At 46.2% G+C, this 24829-nt stretch overlaps 2 protein-coding genes across 3 annotated transcripts in view; both read left to right on the forward strand.

Annotated features, from left to right (window-relative positions):
• The first annotated feature begins 208 nt into the window (after window positions 1–208).
• On the forward strand, window positions 209–5089 carry MIP (major intrinsic protein of lens fiber). Its single transcript, XM_045873182.3, has 4 exons — window positions 209–900; window positions 1422–1586; window positions 2019–2099; window positions 3463–5089. The coding sequence occupies exons 1-4, from the start codon at window positions 541–543 to the stop codon at window positions 3646–3648; spliced, it is 792 nt and encodes a 263-aa protein (XP_045729138.1). The 5' UTR covers window positions 209–540; the 3' UTR covers window positions 3649–5089.
• Window positions 5090–5366: 277 nt separating this feature from the next.
• Window positions 5367–24829, forward strand: part of TIMELESS (timeless circadian regulator) — a 28008-nt gene continuing 8545 nt past the window's right edge. Inside the window, exons 1-14 of one of the 2 annotated variants that reach the window (XM_064591081.1) lie at window positions 5391–5484; window positions 11007–11084; window positions 18041–18205; window positions 18349–18502; window positions 18626–18740; window positions 18835–18897; window positions 19192–19293; window positions 19474–19629; window positions 19869–20002; window positions 20201–20288; window positions 21130–21306; window positions 21873–22090; window positions 22326–22429; window positions 22575–22744. In XM_064591081.1, coding sequence (XP_064447151.1) covers window positions 11072–11084; window positions 18041–18205; window positions 18349–18502; window positions 18626–18740; window positions 18835–18897; window positions 19192–19293; window positions 19474–19629; window positions 19869–20002; window positions 20201–20288; window positions 21130–21306; window positions 21873–22090; window positions 22326–22429; window positions 22575–22744 — 1659 coding nt within the window. In that variant the 5' untranslated portion in view covers window positions 5391–5484; window positions 11007–11071. Of the gene's footprint in view, window positions 5485–11006; window positions 11085–18040; window positions 18206–18348; window positions 18503–18625; window positions 18741–18834; window positions 18898–19191; window positions 19294–19473; window positions 19630–19868; window positions 20003–20200; window positions 20289–21129; window positions 21307–21872; window positions 22091–22325; window positions 22430–22574; window positions 22745–24829 lie in introns of both variants that reach the window. The other variant, XM_045873185.3, reaches the window with a different exon arrangement.

A 24829-nucleotide genomic window follows, 5' to 3' on the forward strand; every position in this document is an offset into this window, starting at 1 on the left:
GAACTAAAGAATTCTCTTCAGTTATCCAACTTCCCTGCTGGACCCCACCCCTGACCCCCACCCCCACCCTTACCCCTGGCCGACTCAGAGAAGAATGAAGGCCCCCAGGAGCACAGTCTCATACCCTACGAAGTGAACTCAGTTTGACTGATCTTCCAAGCAGAGTTGAGGAGTGTTCTAATATAGATGTCAATCAGTATCACGATCCCCAACTTTGACACAAAAAGAAAAACAGACTTTTTACAGTCCCCCTGTTCTTGGTCCTTTTCTCTCAGAGGCTCTCTAGCCCTGACTCCAACCCCCACCCTAACCAACACCCATGGCTCTTCTCCCATGGAAGAGGGAGGGGAAAATCCAGCAGCTTTATCAGATGCATAAGAGTGGGCCCAGCCCTCTGCAGCTGTGAAGGGGTTAAGAGGCTGGGCCAGCCACTTCAGCCTGCCCCTCCCAGGGATTAAGAGTCCTCTATAAAGGGGACTGTCCACCCAGAACGGCCAGGGGGGTATCAGGGACCCAAGCATTGTGCCCATCCCCCCTGCCATGTGGGAACTGCGGTCAGCCTCCTTCTGGAGGGCCATATTTGCTGAGTTCTTTGCCACCCTCTTCTATGTCTTTTTCGGATTGGGGGCCTCACTGCGATGGGCCCCCGGACCCCTGCATGTCCTGCAGGTGGCTCTGGCCTTTGGCCTGGCCCTGGCTACACTGGTGCAGGCTGTGGGCCACATCAGCGGGGCCCATGTCAATCCTGCAGTCACTTTCGCCTTCCTTGTGGGTTCCCAGATGTCTCTGCTCCGTGCCTTCTGCTATATGGCAGCCCAACTCCTGGGAGCTGTGGCTGGGGCTGCCGTGCTGTATAGTGTCACCCCGCCTGCCGTCCGAGGAAACCTAGCACTTAATACGGTAATGGTCAGCTAAGTGGGGCTGGAGGAACCTGGTACCCTGACTCCCCGCCTGGTGGAGGCCGATCAGCTCCTCAGGGGTGTGGGCCATTGTGTGCGTGTCTGTGTGTCTGTGTGTGTGTCTGTGTGTGTGTCTGTGTGTCTGAGTCTGTGTGCGCACGCGCATGTGTCAAAGGTAGTTTGGAGGAGTAGGAAGGCATAAAGGCCTGGACTGACTCAAGAGACCCGAGTTCTGGTTTCAGCTTTCCTTCCAACTCCTTGCAGTTTGTTGAGGAAACTTATTTTACCTGACGGGGCCTGGAGCCTCAGCTTCCTCATCTGCATAAGTGGGTACAATTCTTTCTACCACGAAGGGGTATTATTAGGAGAAATTAAGAAAGAAATACAATTACTGTGAGGGGGGTTGTATCCTCCCTCTCCAGGGAACTGATGGCCATAAGGGGGTTGCTGTGTGGGAAGCCTTGAGGAGGTAACATTGTGGCAACCCTAACGAGCTGCCTCCTTTCTTCTTCCTTTGCCCAGTTGCACCCTGGGGTGAGTGTGGGCCAGGCCACCACGGTGGAGATCTTCCTGACGCTCCAGTTTGTGCTCTGCATCTTTGCCACATACGACGAGAGGCGGAATGGCCGCCTGGGATCTGTAGCCCTGGCTGTTGGCTTCTCCCTCACCCTGGGGCACCTCTTTGGGGTAAGCAGGAAAGGGGAGAAACTTCTTGTTTAAGGATTCTAGGGCCCCTCGCCCTTTTGCAACTTTTGAAGTTTCTTTCTGCCCAGCCCACTGTCAAACATGAACATAGTCCACCTCACTCTGTTTCAGTCGGCAACAAGAGGATTCAACACTGTTCTAGTCCTCTCTTCTGTGACCTCTGTATCTGGTTCTTCTTGACCCACCAAGGTGGAAATGTATGCATCATGGGTAGATGCGGGCTTTGTCTATGGATCCATAGTCTGACCCCAGATGAGGTATCAGTGCCTTTCCTCCACTGTGGAGCCCCCACGTAGTTTGTCCTTCCCTACTTGCTGCTGGCTGGGGGCCCAGCCCTCGGGTATGTGGGTTGTAGGGAGAGAAGCTGAGGTAGAGGAGGGGAAAGTGTCTCAGTTATGACTGTGTCTTTTGCAGATGTATTATACTGGTGCAGGCATGAACCCTGCCCGCTCCTTTGCTCCTGCCATTCTCACCAGAAACTTCACCAACCACTGGGTGAGTGAGGGGAGAAGGGCAAGATCCTGAAGCCTTCCTGTGTGGGTGTGGGCTGCAGGCTCCATGTGTGGTTCCTGCTTTCCATCTGGATGTGTTAACTGCTTTACTAGCACCCAGCTAAAGGGGCTGTCACAGAGTTTGGCATGCCTGTGTGAACAGGATTCATTATTTTGCTAGAAAGAGAGGCTCTTGCTCATATTGTTCCTTCACTGGTTGGTCAGGGATTTTTACTAAGTATCCACAGGATTCTAAAACTAGCACTTTGAGGATAGACAACTGAACAAGGAGTCCAAACCTTCTACTCTCAGAGCTCAGGATGTATATGAGTACAGATGGGCCTGTGCCTCATCCCAATTCTAGCACATTATTGGCCTTGCGTGTGACCACGGCAAATGACTCTGTCATTCTGCACCCCAGTTTCCTTACCATAAAATGGGGTGTTAAGAGAAATAAGTGTGAACATTATATATGTGAAATATTTAGCACAGAATCTGGTATGGACTAAGACCTCAATAAAAATTGGCTATGTTTGTGTTGTTTGGCCATATGCCAGCCAAATATACAGAAATAATTTAAAAAAATTTTTCAAAGCTGTAAGCCTATTTTCATGGCAGCATTATTCACAATAACCAAAAGGTGAAAGCAACCCAAGTGTCCCTCACAAGTGAGTGGATAAGCAAAATGTAGTCTCTACATGCACTGGAATAGTATTCAGCCTTACAAAGAAGGAAGTCCTGTCACAGGCTACAACTTGTATGAGCCTCGAGGACATTATGCTGCATGAAATACACCAGTCACCAAATGACAAATACTGTATAACTCCACTTATGTGAAGTATCTAGAGTAGTCAAAAATCATTGAAACAAAGCAAAAGGGTACTTGATGGGGGTTCAGGAGAGGGGGCAATGGGCAGCTGTTATTTAATGGGTATAGAGATTCAGGTTGGCAAGATGAAGGAGTTCTGGAGATTTGTTGCACAACAATATGATATACTTAACATATATCTGTACTGTACACTTAGAATTGGTTAAGGTGGTAAATTTTACGTTATATGTTTTACCACAATTAAAACATTTTTTTCAAAGCAATCTATAAACTAGTGAAAACTGATAACAAGAAATAGAATATATATGTGGGATAAAGGACTAATCTGGTGAGTCAGAAAAGAAATGGTAAGTTTCGAGGTACAGGCAGTAGAGCAGTTTAGAATTTAAAAACAAACAAACACTGGTTTCTGCTTAAATAGTGCCCAGTTGTATATGCCAAGTACAGATGTCTGTTTTCTACCCATAGAGTTGGAAAAAGAGAAGCCTTGCTCTTGATCCCTTCCCCAAGTCTGATTATTCCTCTCCTTTTCCTACAGGTATACTGGGTGGGCCCAATCATTGGAGGGGGACTAGGCAGTCTCCTCTACGACTTTCTCCTCTTCCCCCGGCTCAAGAGTGTTTCTGAGAGACTGTCTATTCTCAAGGGTGCCAGGCCCAGTGACTCCAATGGACAACCAGAGAGCACTGGGGAACCTGTTGAACTGAAGACCCAGGCCCTGTGAAAGCTCCAGTTGGCTAGAGGGAGTAGGAAGCTTCTGGGTTTACTCGGAGGGGCTGAGCCAGCCCCTGGATGAAGAAAGAGACTGGGGGAGGGACATGTACTTCTTTATTTTTTAATTTATGTGTGTGTTTTTTTTGCCTTTTGCCGTGTGAAATCTTTCAAGTTGCATTCATGAGCTGATTTGTGCAAACTTCCCTTCCCTTTCTCCCCATCCCACCTCTCTTCGCCGCTGTGTGTGCATGATTGTGCGTATGAATGGTATGAATGTGAGTGAATGTGGCTGTGTCTGAGTTTTGGGGCACAGCAGGAGAGGTAGGGAAGGGAAAAAAGGTGTCACCCTATACCTTCCTCTCCCAACCCAGTGTGGTGAGCACAGGGAACCAAGACCTTTAAGCTTCTGGCCTTCACCCTGCTGCCAGTCAAGTTTATTAGGGCCCTAGGTTTATGCGGGAGCAGGGAAGCAGGGAGTACTCCTCACAGGAGGCAGATGGAGACAAGGCATTCCAAGGATTGGGAGAAGGGGCTGGGGGCAGGGAGAGAGAAAATGGAGGTATGAGCCCCAGATCAGGCTGCAATTGTACCAAAAAAAGTTGGGGAAGTTAACAGGAGAGTGTAGCCTACTTATCTCAGGGATGCTTGCCCCAGGGACTTGGGTGGGGAAGTAGCTCTGAGAAAAGTGAACACTGGGGTTTGAACTGTTCTGTAAAGCCACATAAACTTGTCTACATCCACCGGCTGGGTTTTGTGTTCATTCTGGTATGATGGATCTCTTTGGAGGCCCTGGGCCAGTGAGCTCCCAACCTAAAAAAGGGGTAGGGTGAGCCTAGAATCTAGAAAAATTAAGTAGTTTAGCGATTCTGCCAGACATCCCCAGAGGGGCTTCCAGGCAGCTGGTACTTAAGCCAAAGAGCTCCCTAAGGTCAAAACAGGAAATCTGATGCCTGGAGCAAATGCAGAGGTAGGGGTGGGGGGCCGTAGGAGGGAGAGGCTTTGACCCTCGGAGTTTTAATTTAGTTAGAGCAGATCAAAACACTCTTCAAATGGTATCTTTCTGCTTTTACCCCTAGTTTTATAGTCTTCCTTATTTTCCTCTTTTTGTGTGCGTCCTTTCATTTTTCTCTCATGTGTCCTTTCATCTTCAGCAAATCTCTTCTAACTCCCTTCATGTCCCAGAAACTGATTCCTTCTATTCAAATGATTAATAATTCAGGAGATAATTATTCGTCTGAGCCCTATCTTCTTTTGTCATCGGCAAAATACACTCAATCTCAGCAGAGTCCAGAGGAGATCCTCAACTTACCAATGAATATTTATTGTTGTTCTCTTCCTTTTAGGAGCCTGCACGCTTCGCAAGCTTTTAAACCTATACCTCTAGCATGAAAGACACCCCGCCCGCAAAGACCCCTCTAGCCCGTAGCTCAACTCTCCACTTCCTCCCAAATAAAGCCTAATTTTTCTAACTAACCTTTGAGACTTTGGAAAAATCCACTTGACTAGGAGAAGGGGAAGAATGTTTGTAAATTTACCTCTAATCGGAATTTGATCCCTACTTTCTTAAGTCAGCAGAAAATTCATAGCGCTGTGGTTCTTAGCTCGACATAGGGGATCGACTCAGACAAAACAGTACTTGTACTCGCTTCCCTTTTCCTTACTTCATCACCACCACCTCCACCACCACCCCGCTCGCTTGGAGTTACATGGACCAGCCCGGCTCGCCCCGCCCCACTCCGCACGCAGGCGGGGACTAGTCCCGCCGGGTCGGGTGGCGGGAAAGGCTGCGGCGCGGCGCGTGAGGGCTGCTGGCTCCGCAGGGATCCTGAGGACCGGCGGGGAGCGGGTGAGTGTGTGGGAGAGAGGGCTCTAGGGGACAGCGTCCTTTCGGAGGCGCGGGGGCACTGTCGAGAGTCGCTGAGCCCGGTTTCCCGCCACCGGCTTTCAAGGCAGGGGGCGGGGCTTGCGCGATAGATGCGCACGCGCAATTCTCCACCCCGAGTCCCGAGTAGGGGCCGCGGCATTCCGCGTTCGCCTGAGAAGCTCCTGCGTTGTCCCCGCGCCTCTCTGCACAGGTGGTCCTCGCGCAGGGGTGGGGCTGTGATGGGAAGTGCCTTGGAACCCCTAAGGTAGAACAGAAGGCTCCCGGGCATTTCCACTTTGGAACTTTCCATCCAGTTCAGACCCGAAGAAACAAGTGCAGCTTGGTGGCCCAAGCAGGAGTCGGAATTCGGAATTCGCTTGACTTAAATCTTGGGTTTTTATAGAATGGATTTTTCATTCCCTTCCCTCCTTTCTCTCGGGTGTCAGGCTTAAGGAGGATACAGCCCTTGCTTGGGTTTGTTAGCTGGACGGGGAGCTGCTAATTAAGCTCCTTTCCTTGGGTCTCAGTTCTTTAAAGACTCTGCCCTTCGTACTGCCACGAGTTAGAAAGTCGGTCTGGTCATTTCAGATTAAATTTAAAATTTCTCTTTGGCCACCCACAGTCAGGTTTAAATCCTTCACAGTCTGATCCTCTCAGCCTCATTTTCTAAAGCTCCCTAACATTTTTCCTGTGTGATGCCCTCGAATCCCAGCCACGTGGAAGGGGTGTGTCTGCGTTGTGCTCTTTCATGCCTTGGTACCTACGCTCCTGCTGTTCTCTCTGCTTGAAGTTCTGGCCACTTCTCTGCCAAATGAACTTCTCTTTCAGGACTGAGCTCACTTGTCCCTCTGAAAACCTCTATTTCCAGCCCCCACCTCCCTGGCCAAAGTAGTCATTTCTTCCTTTGTGTTCTTGAAGTATTGTACCTCCTTCTATGATCAGTGTCACTGATACAGACCAGTAAAAAGTTCCTAAGCTCCTAACAGGTACTGTGCACTGTGCTCAGTGACAGGTGAACAGAGATGAATAGGACAGAGTTCTTGACCTTAAGGAACTCACAGTCTGGATGGAAAAACACATGTAAATGAGTCCTCTGCAGTTACTGGGTGACAAAGAAGTCTGCCCTGGCTTCCTAAGTCCTCTCACTTTGTACTCTCTTGAGTAAGCTTATTTCCTGCCACAGCTTCACACACCTTCTTGTATTCTGATGCCTCCAAATCTCCAGCTCCAACCTTTCCTCCCTCAATTTCAGGACTTGTCTGCTTCAGTTTCAATTTAGAAACCATTTATTGATCATTCACATTGTGCTGGTCACAATGATTCCTGATCTTAAGGAGTTTATAATTTAGATCAGTTGTTAACAGGATAGTGAGTTAGAATCACCAGATGAGCATTTTCAAAACACTCTAATCCAAGCCCCACCCTCTGCAAGTTCTGATTCTCTAACTAGACTCTGGAAATTCAGAGATGAGTAAGAAATACTTTATGCCCTCGGAATCTAAGACTAAAGGAGGGAGACAGACATTTCAAACAATCTGTTTAAATACGACATATAACATGATCTGTAGATGCCATGATGGAAGTATATTTACGGCACAAAGTAGACATAAAGGAGAGAGAGGTCTCTTCGGGATGGAAAAGTTGGGAGGAAGTACCATTTGGGCAGAGTCTTAAAAGATGAAAGGATAGACTGGAGGGCATTCAGGACAGAAGAGTAACTTGAGAGAGCAGCTTAAAGGTAACCAGTAGGGAGATTATGAAGGACCTTGTATTGTAGGCATTTGAAGCTGCTGAAACTTTAGTTTTGTAGTGCATGCTGTAGTAAATGATTCAGATAGTACTAAAGTGAAAGGTAAATATTTCCTCCTATTGTAGCTCCCTCCCCATTTTCCCCAGAGACAATCACCATGAAGTTTCTTATGTATCCATTGAAGGGTTTCAAGCAGGGTAGTTATATGGCCAAATCTAGTAACTATTTTGTGAATAGATTTAAGGGAACAACGCTGGAAGCAGAAAAGGAGGTTAGGAAGTGGTTGAGTAACCTAAGCTAGAGGTAGTCAGGGTCTGAATGAAGGCAGGAGCAATGGGGATTTATAGGGGTTGGATAGGAGAGCTTAAGGAAGTAGAATTAGCCTGAGTTAATGACTTGAGGTATTTAGGATGACACCTAGCTTTCTATATGAATGACGAAATAGATAGTGTCAGTCCTTAAAGAGATCCACAATAGAAGTAGAGACAAATTTAGGGGGAAGATACTCCATTTTGGACATGTTTAACGTGAGGTATCAATGACACATAAAGATGGAGAATGCTATTCGGTAGTGGAATGTGAGATTGACATCATGAGAGCTCAGTATGGCAAGAGTACAGATTTGCTGGCTAATGACTCAGAGATAGTAGCTGAAGACATGGGAATGGATGAGTTTGCCCAAGGAGGCTGTGTAAAATAAGACAGGAAGAGAACTGAAGATGAAGGCCTATGGACATCTGTGCTTGAGAAGGGGGAGCCAATATGGCGTCAAAGAAAGATTTTGTTTTATGTTGGGTTTTTTCCTCCCTGAGATGGAAGAGCTTTGAGCAACTTATATAGGCTGATATAAAGAGAAGATTGGAAACAAATGAGAAATGAGGGACAACCGGGGCACCTGGCTGGCTCAGTCGATAGAGCATGTGACTCTTGATCTCAGGGTGGGGAGTTCGAATCCCACGTTGGGTGTGGAGATTACTTAAAAAAAATAATATCTTAAAAAAAAAAAAGAAATGAGGAACAACCAACTAAGGGACAGGAAGTGATTGATAAATCACAAATGGAGGGCTTAGATTAGAAGCAAGGAAGTCTGGGTGGGCATTTGAAATATGTATGTTTTTAGGCTTGGGTGGAGAAAGTTGAAAGAGTTCTTCCTTGTCTGATGACTGACCTCAGTTGTTCCTCAGAGGAAGGGGGCAGAGACACCGGCTGAAAGATCTGGGAGGCAATGGAGTAGAGGGGCTTGAGGATAACCGTGAAAGCTAGAAACAGTTGGTCCTTGGGAAAGAGAAGAGGAAGTGGGCCAGGAACACTAAAAAAGATTGGCTGGGCCAGGCTGAGGGCCCTGCTCAGGTTGGAGACTACACAGTAGTTGTGTATCATTCTGCAGGGTTTGGTTTTCTTCAGCAAATCTAAGTCAGGATTTAAGTTCAGGAGTCTAGAAAGTGGATGGTTGGACTGATTTGAGGTTGGGATCTTTTGCAGGGTTGAATGCAGCGAAAGGAAAGAGATTGACACCTCACAGAGAGTGATATGTAGTGATAACAATAGCAGGTCATGTGGTACTGCTTGTGTGACCCCAGTTTGATCATTTTGTTTTTCAGCTCAAAAAATCTTCGATGACTTCTTGGCTTTTGTTTAAATCCTTGAATTGGTAGACAAAGACAAGGTTGTCCCATAAAGTCAGTTCCAACCCCTCCTTTCTACTGCTGTCCTGTTAGTTTCAGCTACCCGAAGTGTTTCCCTCTCTGCTTTCGCTCTGGTAGTTCTCTGCCTAAATGCCCCACCTCCTCTCGGCTGCGTGAACACTATGGAGCCTTCAAAGGCCCCGATCTAGTCACACTTCCTCTGACCAAACCTCCTTGACCACTTTCACCTGAAAAGAACCCTAGTTTGTCAGAATATTTTTTCAGTATCACTTAGTTAGAGCTTATACTGATTGTCTTTTACCTTTTTTCTTTTCTATTAGGCGGGTTTTATTTCTGCAACTACATTTCTTAAATTTCTTTAGCACCTGCGCAACATTTATCTTTTCTTTGCTTTGGGGGCTCATCGTAAGCATTTAGTGACTGATCATAGAGTCCCGTAGGCAGAGAGGAAATTTACATTTTGAGATTTCTTACTTTGTGCTCAGCATTCAGTGAAGTGCCTGGTATCAGTGCTTCTCAAACTATCTTGGTAAAGGACCAGGTAGGTTTTTTTCCCCTCCAAGGTGTTACAAATCAGTACTTTTCTTTCTTTCTTTCTTCCCCCATCCCCACGTTTACTGAGTTATAATGGATATATAAAGTACTTTTTTAAAAACACTTTGGTAAAACACTGGAACTATGTAATTACTAATGATAAACAATTAAGATAGTACTAAAGTGAAAGACAAATGAGATAAATGTTTCTCCTACCCCAGACACCCCCATTCTCCCCAGAGATAGTCACGAAGTTTTTTATGTATCCATTGAAGGGTTTTAGGTAGGGTGGTTATATGGTCAAATCTGGTAACCATATTATGGATAGACTTAACTAAGGCAGGGAAAGAGGTTAGGAAGCAGTTGAATCATCTAAGCTAGAGATACGCAGGGCCTGAACTAAATTAAATTACCAGAAAAATAACATGCAAAAACAAAAAAACAAAAAAAAGAAAAATAACATGAAAAAAACATACAGAACATAGAGTTTTAAAAATTATTAGATTCAAGGGGCACCTGGGTGGCACAGTTGAGCAGCTGACTCTTGGTTTCAGCTTGGGTCGTGATCTCAGGGCCCTGATCTCGGAGTCGTGGGATCGAGCCCTGCATTGGACTCTCCCTCTGCCCATCCCTGATCGCTCTCTCTCTCTCTCAAATAGATAAATACATCTTTTAAAAAATTATTAGATTCAACAAACATTAACTCTTACCTTGCTGTAAGATGTTCTAAATGCTTATGCTTCGTGTCTGTACTTAATGCAGACCAGCGGCTTGTGGACCAGCAGTGGTCCGCATACCATGCTTTGAGTAGCGCTGCTTTCCATGCATGATTTCATTTAAATTTCTCAGTATACTGACAAGGAAACTGAAGTTTAGGTTAAGCCACAAACTCAAGATCACCAGTTTAGTACTGGACAGACCTGGAATCCAAATGCCAAATGTCATTCTTTTCATACTAGTGATTCTCAAAGCTGGTTCTTAGAGTTGGTTTGGGGCGGAGTTTTTTGTTTGGCTTTATTTTGTTTTCAAGAAGTGAGTTAATTTTCTATTTTCAATAGCAAGTGTATTTAATATTTTCTCCTTTGTTTTTATTTGGTTCTTGCATTTTGAGGCCTACAAGTATTAATTTCAGAGGAATATTGCTTCGTTTGAACCACCTGGTAGTTAGTTGAGTGGGAAAAGTGACATCCTTTTAAATGTCTGCTGAGTCTAAGATGTTTGACAAAGTTCCCATCTGTCTATGATGAACTGTGAAAGTAAAATATAATTAGTTTTTTCATAAATTCTAGTTATCAAATTTAATGGACTGTATTTTATCCTGAGATTTTGTTCTTAGTTTTTTTGTTTTTGTTTTTTATGTTTAAATAGAAAATAGAATATATAGTAATTGCGTGGGATTTTTTTGTAACAGCTTTATTGAGATATAATTTACAGACCATAAAATTCACCCTTTTAAAGGGTACAGTCCACAGAGTTGTATAACCATTAGCACTAACATTAGAGTATTTTCAACCCCTCCCCCAAAGTTACTCTATATGTACCTACTAGCTGTATTCTACCTCTCCTTCTTCCAGGCCCTGGCAACCACTAATCTACTTTGTGTCTATATGGGTTTGCCTATTCTGGACATTTCATATAAATGGAATCATACAGTATGTAACCTTTTGTATTTGTCTTCTTCCACTGAAAATACTGTTCTCAAGTTTCATCCATATTGTAGCATGTATCAGCACTTTGTTCCTTTTCATTGTCAAATATTCCATTGTATAGATATACCACTTTTTGTTTATCTGTTCATCAGTTGATGGACATTTGGGTTTTTTCCCACATTGTGACTACTATAAATGATGTTGCTATGAACATTCACGTACACATTTCTGTGTGGACGTACTTTTTATTTCTCTCAGATAAATAACTAAGAGTGGAATTGCTGGGTCTTAGAATAACTCTGTGTTTAACATTTTGACGAATTGCCTATTTTCCATAGCAGCTGAACCATTTTGTAGTCAGCAATATGAGGGGGGTGTGTGTGTGTGTGTGTGTGTGTGTGTGTGTGTGTAAGTGTCCTTAAGTTACAAAATGTAAAGTTGGCAACCTTATGTTAGTCACCCTAAATTAAGAAACAAAAAATTAAAGACCCACCTATGAAATCCAGAAGTTTGGAAGCCACTGTATTTCACAAAACAAACAAATCAAAAAAACCCAAAAACCTATCCAGGAGTTTATTGATGAAAAAAAAGAATTTCTTTTTAGTTGGTTCTTTGGCAAGCCAGAATGGCTGGTTTTCCTGTTTTGCCTCTGTTGTGAGTGAAAGAGGCAGCATGGGGGGAATCGCTTTCAAAGCAGAAAATCCAGGAAGTGTAATAAAATGCTTTTATTAGAACAAAGAGAAATTACAGACTTGTGTTTATTCTGTCCCATGCCTGGAAATAGTACATGCGGTTTCTCCTTTTCCTCCTGTGCAGGAGGAAAAGATTTATTGGAGGTAACTATAGTGAGACCCCACTCTCTTGTCTGTGCATCAGAATTAACTTTTTTTTTTTAAGATTTTATTTATTTATTCATTTGAAAGAGAAAGTGATGCGCACTCATGAGCAGGGGGAGGGGCAGAGGGAGAGGGAGAAGCAGACTCCCTGCTGAGCAGGGAGCCCACTCCGGTTGGATCCCAGGAACCCAGAATCATGACCTGAGCTGAAGGCAGATGCTTAAGCTACTGAGCCACCCAGGCACCCCTGAATACCTTTATTTTTAAACACAAGATGTATCTTTTTTTTTTTTTAAGATTTTATTTATTTATTTGACAGAGAGAGACAGTGAGAGAGGGAACACAAGCAGCGGGAGTGGGAGAGGGAGAAGCAGGCTCCTGCTGGACGCGGGGCTCGATCTCAGTACCCTGGGATCATGACCTGAGCCGAAGGCAGACACTTAACAACTGAGCCACCCAGGCGCCTCCTACAAGATGTATCTTTATTATTAATTTCCAAGATCCCTCTTCTGCTTCAGATCATTCACATTTTTATGTAGTTGTTATTGTGAACATTCTACTTTATGTGCCCTTTTTTATTTTTATTTTTTTAAGATTTGAGAGTGTGAGGCAGGGGAGGGGCAGAGGGAGAGAGAGAATCTCAAGCAGACTCCCCACTGAGCAGGGAGCCTGACACAGGATTCAGTCCCAAGACCCCAAGATCATGACCTGAGCCAAAATCAAGAGTCAGCCCCTTAACCGACTGAGCCACCCAGGCGACCCTACGTGCCCTTTTTTAATGTAAGCTTTTGAATTTTAGTGTGCAGTTAGTTTTTATAGGACATATTATTTATTGGTATTCTCTAGTTTTCCTAGCTGTTCCTCAGGGGTGGGATATCTGGCTTGTTTCCAAGCCTTTACCATTAAAGATAACTCATCTACAGAGCGCCTGGGTGGCTCAGTCGTTAAGCGTCTGCCTTCGGCTCAGGTCATGGTCCCAGGGTCCTGGGATGGAGTCCCACATCTGGCTCCCTGCTCGGCAGGAAGCAGGCTTCTCCCTCTCCCACTCCCCCTGCTTGTGTTCCTGCTCTCGCTATCTCTTTCTCCGTCAAATAAATAAATAAAATCTTTAAAAAAAAAAAAAGATAACTCATCTATAAACATCTTCCTGAAGTGTTCATTCTCTCTGAGCCTCTGTTTCTTCATCTGTAAAATGGAAATGATTGTATCTATCACTTATGACTGTTGTGAGGTTCAAAGTGTAATAAAGCTATGAAAGCATGTTATAAACTAGAATGTACTAGGAAGAGGTATTATATTTGTTTTTGTGTAAGTGATTTCCTCTCTTTTTTGAATTGTTTTCTTGGGTTATAATCTCCAAAATGGGCTCACTGGTTCAGAGGTTATGACCCAGGATAGTCCGTTAATTCAAAATTAATTCATTCAACAACTATGTATTACATGCTCACTATACGCATGTTCTAGGCATTGAGGAGTACAGCACTAAACAGCAAAATGAAACATTGCCCTCAGGGAGCTTTCCTTTTGTTGGGCTGGTTTATGACTTTTAATATTATCATATAAATATATAAATCGATGATTCCTGGGGCGCCTGGGTGGCTCAGTCGTTAAGCGTCTGCCTTTGGCTCAGGTCATGATCCCGGGGTTCTGGGATTGAGCCCCGCATCGGGCTCCCTGCTTGGCGGGAAGCCTGCTTCTCCCTCTCCTGCTCCCCCTGCTTGTGTTCCTGCTCTCACTATCTCTCTCTCTGTGTCAAATAAATAAAATCTTAAAAAAATAAAAAATAAATAAATCGATGATTCCTAAGTGCCAGTGAGCAGAACAGTACTAGTCTATGAAAACATTTCTATCAGCCTGAAGTCAAATGAGAAAGAGAAGGACAGTGTAGGGAGTTTTTCATAAAGACTTGTTTATGTACCTTAAAGAATGGGCATAGCTGAGATTATATAACATCTACTTTTTATGTGTGTGTTAAGCTGTTTCTTTCTTATATGCAACACTGGTGTTAATAGATGTTAGTGGGGTGTTTTGTTTTTTTTTTAAGATTTTATTTATTTGACAGAGAAACAGCCAGAGAGGGAACACAAGCAGGGGGAGTGGGAGAGGGAGAAGCAGGCTTCTCGCAGAGCAGGGAGCCCAATGCGGGCTCGATCCCAGGACTTGGAATCATGACCTGGGCTGAAGGCAGACACTAAACGACTGGGAGCCACCCAGGCACCCCTGTTAGTGGGGTTTTAAAAAAGTGTTTGTAGGGGCGCCTGGGTGGCTCAGTTGGTTAAGCGACTGCCTTCGGCTCAGGTCATGATCCTGGAGTCCCGGGATCGAGTCCCGCATCGGGCTCCCTGCTCGGCAGGGAGTCTGCTTCTCCCTCTGACCCTCCTCCCTCTCAGGCTCTCTGTCTCTCATTCTCTCTCTCTCAAATAAATAAATAAAATCTTTTTTAAAAAAAAGTGTTTTATTTTTAATATGCCTATCTTTTTTTTTTTTTTAAGATTTTATTTATTTATTTGACAGACACAGCGAGAGAGGGAACACAAGCAGGGGGAGTAGGAGAGGGAGAAGCAGGCTTCCCATGGAGCAGGGAGCCCGATGCGGGGCTCGATCCCAGGACCCTGGGATCATGACCTGAGCCGAAGGCAGATGCTTACCGACTGAGCCACCCAGGTGCCCCATTAATATCCCTATCTTTAATACCCTTACCAGTCAAGATTGCTTCTCCAGTTTGGGGGGATATATACTGGTACGTGAAATCATGAAGCATGGGAACCACTGATTTTTATTTTAACTTTGTATTATCCATCTGCGCTTACAACATGCTGTGATATAACTTACCTGGATTCTCACAATACAATAACCATATAATGGAAGTGGAGTAGGTATCTGTCAGTTCAGGTCCAGGGAGCAGGCACTGAGTGGAGAGAGGAGTGCCTGTGATAGACCAAGAAGGCAGCGAGTTTGGGGGCAGCAAGAGGCTCAGCCCACAGGGCTGATCTGCCAGTCTCAGCCGAACCAGTGAGAAACTCAGAAGCAAGGCTTGACTGGTAGAGGAGTCCTTGTTGGACAGAAATGGCTAGGACCAAGGACCCCTGTGCTTATCATTTTCCAAGGGTCTGCCCAGGAAGCATAGCGCTGCGGTGGGTCCTGGAGGTACTGTCAGCGAGCCACATTCTTTGCAGCTGAATGACAAGCTTTTTTTTTTTTTTTTTAAGATTTTGTTTGTCAGAGAGAGAGCACAAACAGGGGGAACGGCAGGCAGAGGGAGAAGCAGGCTCCCCGCTGAGCAGGGAGCCCAATGCAGGACTCGATCCCAGAACCGTGGGATCATGACCTGAGCCGAAGGCAGATGCTCAACCGACTGAGCCACCCAGGCGCCCCAACAAGCTCTTTCTTGATGAGAAATCTCTGAGCGGGCACGTCCATGGCTGCCGCAGCATCTTTTCTGTGACTGACTGCCTTGGTGAAGAACAGAGAAGGAGGCAGGGAAGCCAGGACCCTGACCCCACCTTGTGACCATTGTCCTATTCTTTGTGTTAGTTTTTACTGAATGATTCCCAAATGAAAGAAATTGAGTGCATTCAGAAATGCATAAGCCAATCAGATTATAAGTAGTCTAGGAGAGGAAGATGAGACCAGACAGACAAAGTGAGTAGCTTCTAGTTAAATGAATGAAAAGAGTGAACTCTTAAGTTTTCTGTCCCTGGATGATTTTTTAATAGCGTGTTTCCACCCGGAATGGGTGAAACACCTGTGAGAGCTGTTTGATTCCAGTTCTAATGAATAGGCCCAAGACTGCCAGCTTGCTTCATGACCTGAGAGCTTTACAATAGGTCATCTGACCCATTTCTTCCTCTGCTTTGCCTGTTGCTCTCTGGTTTTGTCAAAACTGCAGGGGGGTGGGATTGGGGGGGGGACCATAAAACTCCAGGGGATTAGAATCTGAAGTCCTGGGTCTCTTAACATAACCTCTTCCCTTCTCAAGTCTGCAAGGACATCTCCTTTCCCCTCCCCCTCTTAGTTTGGTAGCCAGGTAACCGGTAGCCAGGTAACAGGTAGCTGTTACTACCTTGTTATTTTTGCCTTTCAGGTAAAGTGATGTTTTGAAAGCAGATGTCTGAGTACTCTGCTGGGGCCACTTTTACAAATATTGAATCTTTACATAGCATTGGTCTACAAACTACAAAGGTATGGGGGAAGGGGAGCTGGGAGTGTATGAGGTTGTCTGTCTTAGAGCCTCCCAGCCAAGACTTTATCCTGTCACACCTTTCAGTGCCAGAGTGTGATGCTGGGTCTTACTTTGAAGAGGATGTGCTGGCTCAGCATCTTTATAGACCATTTTTGTCAGCTTCCTAGGCTGCCACTTGGAGAGAGCAGAGAGGGAAGCCCTTCAGTCTGGGTGTGCGCACGTACATACGTAAACACACCAGTGATCTATCTGAAAAAGCTGATGTGTCTAAGGGGAGAATCAGAGATCCCACACACTGCATCTACCACACTGGAGTCCAGGTCTGAGGGGTGACAGGTCCCATGAGACAGGGCACTGAAGAGAAGTCTCCCTTCAGGGACGCCTGGGTGGCTCAGTCGGTTAAGCGTCTGCCTTCGGCTCAGGGTCCTGGGATCGAGTCCCGCATCGGGCTCCCTGCTCCGCGGGGAGCCTGCTTCTCCCTCTGCCTCTGTCTCTCTCTCTGTCCCTCATGAATAAATAAATAAAATCTTTAAAAAAAAAAAAAAAAAGAAGTCTCCCTTCAGACTCCTGGTCCTTCAGTGTTTTACAGGCTCACGCTGGGCCGAGCATTCGGAAAGTAGATTAGCACTGGGTGAGGGTAGAAGGATAGCAGGTAGCCTAGAGAAGTAGACCGATTACATAAATGCAAGGAGATGACATCAGGCATTAAACCTTAGTCCTTTGGACACTACCCATTTACTCTTGGGGAACAGGGGTGGAGTCAGGGGCTAGAGGTAGCTATGGAACAGGGAAAGGTCTCTTCAGAGGAAGCTGCCAAGGGCTGAGAGCAGTGTAGCTGAATAACTAAGGGGCCAAGATTAACAGACATTCCCAGTTTTCCACAAGAACAGGTTAGTGAATGCAACGTATTTGTGTGTGTGTGTGTTATTAGGGTCAGGTTCTGAAATATCCAAGATTCAGGATCTCCTGGTGCGCCTGGGTGGCTCAGTCGTTAAGCATCTGCCTTTGGCTCAGGTCGTGATCCCAGGGTTCTGAGATCGAGCCCCGCATCGGGCTCCCTGCTCGGCGGGAAGCCTGCTTCTCCCTCTCCCTCTCCCCCTGCTTGTGTTCCCTCTCTCGCTGTCTCTCTGTCAAATAAATAAATAAAAATCTTTAATTAAAAAAAAAAAAAGATTCAGGATCTCCACCTACCTGATTATCTGATGAGGGTTTAGGGATCTTAATCAAAAGGGACAAGCCTCAGAAAAGGAAGATGGTTCTTCTGGGGAGAATGATGGGGAGTTTAACTGGTTCCTATTTAATTCTTCTCCTCACCCATTCCGTTAGACACTAACTTCTACTAAGATCCCCAAAATTTAAGAGTAACTTTGGGGAGGAGAGTAAAGGAACTTCCTCTCTGCATGCCCAGTGCCTCAGAAGCCTCCGGACTCCTAGGAATGTCAGATCCTAAGTAGAATCACTGTATGGTCAAAGCTGGGTTTCTTAGCCCTTGTGGTACATAGAGCTGTAACATGGTATGTGGAGGGGCTGTGGAAGGTGGAGGGGCCTTAAAGGAGAGGGAAGCCCATCCCCCCCTTCCTCCAGAAGGCTACGGAGCTCTCTGAGGATGAAAGTCTCAGAGCTGATGCCTTTCTCTAACCAACCTTTCTTTCTATGCATTATCTTGACTCTGAAACAGACTGTCTCCATAGTTTTAGATCCAAGTTAGAATATGGAGCAGGTGCTTAATTCTTAGGCTTGGAGTCTCCCTGGTTTTGATCAGGTAGAAGCCTTAATTTAAGCTTTCCCTGGAACTAGGAATAGCACTTTTGGTACTTTTGACAAAAGCGAAGCATTTGAGGACCTTGGTTGGAATACTCTGAGCATTAGGGTCCTGTTCTGTCCCCCTCTCCCTTGCATGGAGAGGCCCCTCCATGTGTTATCTTTCCCTGTCTCTGCAGGCCTCATCATTTCTGGGTCCTGTCTCCACCTACCTTATATCAGTGTCTCTTGGCTGGCCCACTGGTGTATGGACTTACACATGATGAATTGTGAACTTCTGGCCACATGTAGTGCCCTTGGGTACTTAGAGGGAGACACTTACCACAAGGAACCAGATTGCTTGGGTGAGTGCCTTTTTGAGGAAACAGGTAAAAAACTTGCTTGAATTGAGGTGGTCTGTAGAATTTCTCAAGTCACGGGTATGACTAGCCTGTGGGCCAGGGTGGAGCTTTTTCTAGGGTTCCTTGTGTTTATTCTGTCCCTGAAGAGAGCGTGAAGGATTTGATCCGCTACTTGAGGCACGAGGATGACACTTGCAACGTGCGGCAGCAGCTGGGGGCAGCCCAAATCCTGCAGCGTGACCTTCTACCCATCCTTACCCAACACCGCCAGGACAAGCCTCTTTTTGATGCCGTTATCAGGTTGGTTCCCCAGCTTTTTAACTTTTACCGTGCGCCAGCCCTTGGTGTTTGAGCCGATAGATTTCGGCGTTCGACGCTGGTGAGGGAACTGAACAACGTCTCCCTCCTTCATGGTCTCCCCAGGCTGATGGTGAACTTGACACAACCAGCCTTGCTCTGTTTTGGCAGTGTGCCCAAGGAGCCTGGCTTGCGGCACCATTTTCTGCAGGTGCTGGCGTACTTGCAGGCCTACAAAGAGGTGAGGTTTTCCTTCAGAGTCCCTGGGGCAGAAGTTGGGGCAGTAGGGAAGGAGAGGGTGGGTGCCACTTAAGGTCCATTCCCCTATTTTATAGGCCTTTGCCAGTGAGAAAGCTTTTGGAGTCCTCAGTGAAACTTTGTATGAGCTGCTGCAGCTGGTGAGTGAGGGTGCACCTGCCAGGATCCCGAGGGACGAGTTGTTAGTGCCTTGCTCCTCCTCTGGGCAGAGCGCCAGGCTGCTTGGTCATTGTCAGGACGGTGGAATTTGGAGATGTGGTCCCAGTCCTTGCAATACATAAGCCCCATCCATTGTCTCTGGCTGCCTCAGGACTTCTTGAACTCTTTTCTTCCTTCTTAATCCTGGTTCTCCTCTGGGTCTCTGTCCCCTAGCCAGGGTAGATGCCACCTACCTTCCGCAGGGAGTTTCTTCCTCTAACTGTCCTTCTGACTAGGGCTGGGAGGAACGGCAGGAGGAAGACAACTTGCTGATTGAACGGATCCTGCTGCTGGTCAGAAATATTCTCCATGTTCCAACTGACCTTGATCAGGAGAAGGTGAGAGGGTCTTGGGTTGTCCGCTTTCTTCCGCTTGGTCAGGTTGAGCTGCACTTTTTTGCTTTTCTGCCCTCTGACAAGTCAGGGGGGATCCTTGGTCAAGGAATGAGTTGGAGAACCTCAAGGCAGGGCAGTGGAAGTGAATGACCTCTCTTCCTCCCCTTATCACTCACTGCTCAGAGGATCGACAATGACGCCAGTGTCCATGACCAGCTTCTCTGGGCAATTCACCTCAGTGGCCTGGATGACCTGCTTCTCTTTCTGGCCAGCTCGCCCGCTGAGCAACAGTGGAGCCTGCATGTGCTAGAGATTGTCTCCCTCATGTTTCGTGACCAGGTGAGAACCTGGCTTATTTCCCTAGTCCCTTCACCCATGTACTTTTCTGCTGTGTAGCCAGAATTACTCTTGAAATGGTGGCTGAATTACCTGGGAGCAGGTGGGTGACAGAGTAGCCATGCCTTGAGTATGGGGTACTTTCAGCAGTCCTAGTTCATTCACCCTTTCTGTTCCCACTAGGACTGAACCTAGAACAAGGACTGGCTGCCCTTCTGACTCTTGCTTTGTTTCAAATCTAGAACCCTGAACAGCTGGCAGGAGTAGGACAGGGACGCTTAGCGCAGGAGCGGAGCACAGATGTGGCAGAACTGGAGGTGTTGCGCCAGCGAGAGATGGCAGAAAAGAAGACTCGAGCCCTTCAGCGAGGCAGCAGGTGAGTGGCAGGGAGGTGCCGTGCCTCTGTTCCCATCCCTTCCGTATGGAATGCTGAGGGCTTGGGCCAAAGGCTAACACAGTGGGGACCAGATAACATTTTGCAGTCATGATATGCTCCGATGTGCTGGTGAGAGAGAATGGGGATAAAGCTTCCAGAGAATTGAGGAATCACCCTGGACTATTTTTTGTACTGCAGGCATTCTCGATTTGGGGGCTCCTACATTGTCCAGGGTTTGAAATCCATTGGGGAGAGGGACCTCATCTTTCACAAAGGTCTCCACAATGTGAGTACGCTCCCCATTTGGGGTGGGAACATTGTGGAGTTGAGGATGCCTAAGGAAGGTAAGCAGGGGGGTGCCGGCTGCCTCAGTCGGTGGCGCATGCAACCCTTGATCTCAGGGTTGTGAGTTCGAGCCCCATGTTGGGTGTAGAGATTACTTAAAGATAAAATCATAAAAAGAAAAAGAAAGGTAAGCAAGCATCTCTGGACGTAAAGCATCTTTGTTCTTGGGCTTAGAAAGTTGGAGACAGGGGCACCTGCATGGCTCAGTTGGTTAAACATCTGCCTTCGGCTCAGGTCATCATCTCGGGGTCCTGGGATCGAGCCCTTCATTGGGCTCCCTGCTCAGTGGGGAGTCTGCTTCTCCCCTGCCCTCTGACCTTCCTTCCTGCTTGTGCATGTGTGCGCGCTCTCGCGCACTCTCTCTCTTATCTCAAAAAAGGGGCGGGGGGGGCACCTGGGTGGCTCAGTCGGTTAAGGGTCTGCCTTCAGTTTGGGTCATAATCCCGGGGTCCTGGGATCTAGTCCTGCATCAGGCTTGTCCCTCTCCCTCTGCTCCTTCCCCTCTTTGTGCACATGTGCTTGTTCTCTCTCTCTCTCTCTCTCTCAAATAAATAAAATCTTTAAGAAAGAAAGAAAATCTTAAAAAATAAAAAGAAAGTTGGAGACAATAGGAGAAATAGAGCCTCCGGCATTATTGTCTTTATCTATATACTTCACTTAGTACCAGAGGGAACCTTCTAAGAGTTTTTTCTGAGGAAATTGTAGCACTAGGGATGTGGAAAGAACTGCAGGGGGAGGATGGTGGTGAAGGCTAATTCTAACCCCCCAACCCACACCCCCAGCTCCAAAACTACAGTTCGGATTTGGGAAAGCAGCCCCGAAGGGTGCCTAAACGTCGTCAAGCTGCCCGGGAGCTATCCATTCAGCGCCGCTCTGCCCTCAATGTGAGACTCTTCCTCAGAGACTTCTGCTCTGAGTTCTTGGAGAACTGTTATAACCGGCTCATGGGCTCGGTGAAGGTGAGAGCCTGGGAAAGATGGAATAGAGTGGTAATGGGGCCAGTGGTGGGTAAGAAGCGCAACTGGGGAGGATATGGGAGGCTGACCCCGGAGTGTGGACTAGTAGGCAGGCAGGGTATAGGGCACCCTTGAGAGATGGTGGGGATGTTGAGAGGGGGTGCATTATTGGGGCCATTTTAAAAAGGCTTAGAGAGGGACGCCTGGACGGCTCAGTTGGTTAAGCATCTGCCTTCGGCTCAGGTCATGATCCCGGGGTCCTGGGATCGAGTCCCACATTGGGCTCCCTGCTCAGCGAGGAGCCTGCTTCTCACTCTGCCTGCCACTCCCCCTGCTTGTGCTCTCTCTCTCTGACAAATAAATAAATACAATTAAAAAAGAAAAAAAAAGGTTTAGAGAAAGTCCCCAGAGGAAGGGGAGAGACCTAGGGAGAACAAGAGAGGGCTGGAAATTCTGAATCCTAGAATATTGTTACAGTGGTGTCCAGGCTCTATCCCATCATCCTATAGGACAAGGAGAAAGTTGGAAGCCCTGGGGTCATGGGGTGATCTTTTTTTCCTGGTCATTAGGATCACCTGCTGCGGGAGAAGGCTCAGCAGCATGATGAGACCTACTACATGTGGGCCTTGGCTTTCTTCATGGCCTTCAACCGAGCTGCCTCCTTCCGGCCAGGCCTGGTTTCTGAGACCCTCAGTGTCCGTACCTTCCACTTCATTGAACAGAACCTCACCAACTACTATGAGATGATGCTGACTGACCGCAAGGAAGCCGCGTCCTGGGCACGGCGGTGAGTGGGATGAGAATTGGGGTCAGAGTGGGCGTCTTGGCCAGGCTGGCAATCTGAGTGCCTGAATTCTGGGTGGTACTTTCTTTCCTGTTTCAGGATTAAGGTGGTCAGGCTGGGGAGCAAGGACCGGCTGGGTCACGGTTTTTGATAGCACTGTTTTTTGGAAGGGGTAGGGGTGATACTGTTTGCACAAGCCCGTTTGTCCTCCATTTTTTCTCTATGTCTCATCTCACAGGATGCACCTGGCCCTGAAGGCCTATCAGGAGCTGTTGGCCACAGTGAATGAGATGGACATGTCCCTGGACGAGGCTGTGAGGGAGAGCAGCCGCATCATCAAGAGTGAGGCCCTGGCCTGGTGTCTAATCCTGGCCTTTCCCATCTCTTGACCACAATCTCACTCTTTCCAGCCCCAACTTCATCCATCTCTGCCTTTCCCAAAGTTTCCAGACCAGTCCTTCCATTCCTTTCTCTTCCCCATTCCTAGACAACATTTTCTATGTGATGGAGTACCGAGAACTCTTCCTGGCACTCTTTCGAAAGTTTGATGAGAGATGCCAGCCACGCTCTTTCCTTCGGGACCTGGTGGAAACCACCCACCTCTTCCTCAAGATGTTGGAGCGGTTCTGTCGGAGCCGTGGGAACCTGGTGGTGCAGGTACTGGGCACTGGGATGTGGAAAGAGCCGTAGGGAAGGGTGGGGAACAGGGAACTCTCCTCACATTTCTGTAGCTTGAGCTGACTTGTTAGCACTACTCTGAACTAAGGAGGGCAAGGAGTTTGTTGGTGTTGCTGTTGTGAGTCTACTATAGTTTCCTTCTTTCATTAAATTAATCTCCAGTGTAATGTAAATATCCTAATTCATTCAGGAAACATTTACGAAACACCTATTATGTGCAAAACATATAAACTCTGGGGATTCATAATTTAGAGTTTAGTAATTATGCTGTGATCCTTTCTGGTTATACTCCATAAGCACTATAGTGAGATGGAAGGAGCCCTAAGTTAAAAGCCAGGAGGTCTAGAATCTCATCCTATATTAGTAATTGTTAGGATAACTCAAGCTACTCATGTCAGTCCTCAGATCCCTAAAGATGGGATTGTAATATAAGCCTGAAATGAAATAAAAAACTAAAAGTCTTGGACAAGGGGCACCTGCCTGGCTCAGTCGGTGGAGCGTGTGACTCTTTTTTTTTTTTTTTTAAATTATTAACATATAACGTATTATTTGTTTCAAGGGATAGGTCTGTGATTCATCAGTCTTACACAACACACACCGCTCACCACAGCACATACCCTCCCCAATGTCCATCACCCAGCCACCCCATCCCTCCCACTCCCCTCCACTCCAGCAACCCTCAGTTTGTTTCCTGAGATTAAGAGTCTCTTATGGTTTGTCTCCCTCTCTGGTTTCTTCTTGTTTCATTTTTTCCTCTCTTCCCCTCTGATCCTCTGCCTTGTTTCTCAAATTCCACATATCAGTGAGATCATATGATAATTGTCTTTCTCTGATTGACTTATTTCACTTAGCATAATACCTTCTAGTTCCATCCACGTCACTGCAAATGGTAAGATTTCAAATTTTTTTTTTTTTGCTGGCTGCATAATATTCCATTGTGTATGTGTGTGTGTATATATATATATATATTTTTATATATATATATATATACCACATTTTTATCCATTCATTTGTCGATGGACATCTGAGCTCTTTCCATAGTTTGGCTATTGTAGACATTGCTGCTATAAACATCGGGGTGCATGTACCCCTTCGGATCCCTACATTTGTATCTTTGGGGTAAATACCCAGTAGTGCAATTGCTGGGTCGTATGGTAGCTCTATTTTCAACTTTTTGAGGAACCCCCATACCGTTTTCCAGAGTGGCTGCACCAGCTTGCATTCCCACCAACAGTGTAGAAGGGTTCCCCTTTCTCCGCATCCCCGCCAACATCTTTTGTTTCCTGACTTGTTAATTTTAGCTATTCTGACTGGTGTGAGGTGGTATCTCATTGTGGTTTTGATTTGTATTTCCCTGATGCTGAGTGATATTGAGCACTTTTTCATGTGTGTGTCAGCTATTTGTATGTCTTCTTTGGAGAAATGTCTGTTCATGTCCTCTGCCCATTTCTTGATTGGATTATTTGTTCCCTGGGTGTTGAGTTTGGTAAGTTCTTTATAGATTTTGGATACTAGCCCTTTATCTGACCTGTCATTTGCAAATATCTTCTCCCATTCTGTCAGTTTGTCTTTTGGTTTCGTTGACTATTTCCTTTGCTGTGGAAAAGCTTTTTATCTTGATGAAGTCCCAATAGTTCATTTTTGCCCTTGCTTCCCTTGCCTTTGGTGATGTGTCTAGGAAGAAGTTGCTGCAGCTGAGGTCGAAGAGGTTGCTGCCTGTGTTCTCCTCTAGGATTTTGATGGATTCCTGTCTCATATTTAGGTCTTTCTTCCATTTTGAGTCTATTTTTGTGTGTAGTGTAAGGAAATGGTCCAGTTTCATTCTTCTGCATGTGGCTGTCCAATTTTCCCAACATCATTTGTTGAAGAGACTGTCTTTTTTCCATTGGTCATTCTTTCCTGCTTTGTCAAAGATGAGTTGGCCATAGAGTTGAGGGACCATTTCTGGGCTCTCTATTCTGTTCCATTGATCTGTATCTCTCTTTTTGTGCCAGTCCCATACTGTCTTGATGATGACAGCTTTGTAATAGAGCTTGAAGTCTGGCAATGTGATGCCTGCAGCTT

Source organism: Mirounga angustirostris, unplaced genomic scaffold (assembly GCF_029215605.1).
Source record: "Mirounga angustirostris isolate CCGP_5_RB_7025 unplaced genomic scaffold, mMirAng1.0.hap1 SCAF_5, whole genome shotgun sequence".
Classification (NCBI taxonomy): Eukaryota; Metazoa; Chordata; class Mammalia; order Carnivora; family Phocidae; genus Mirounga; species Mirounga angustirostris.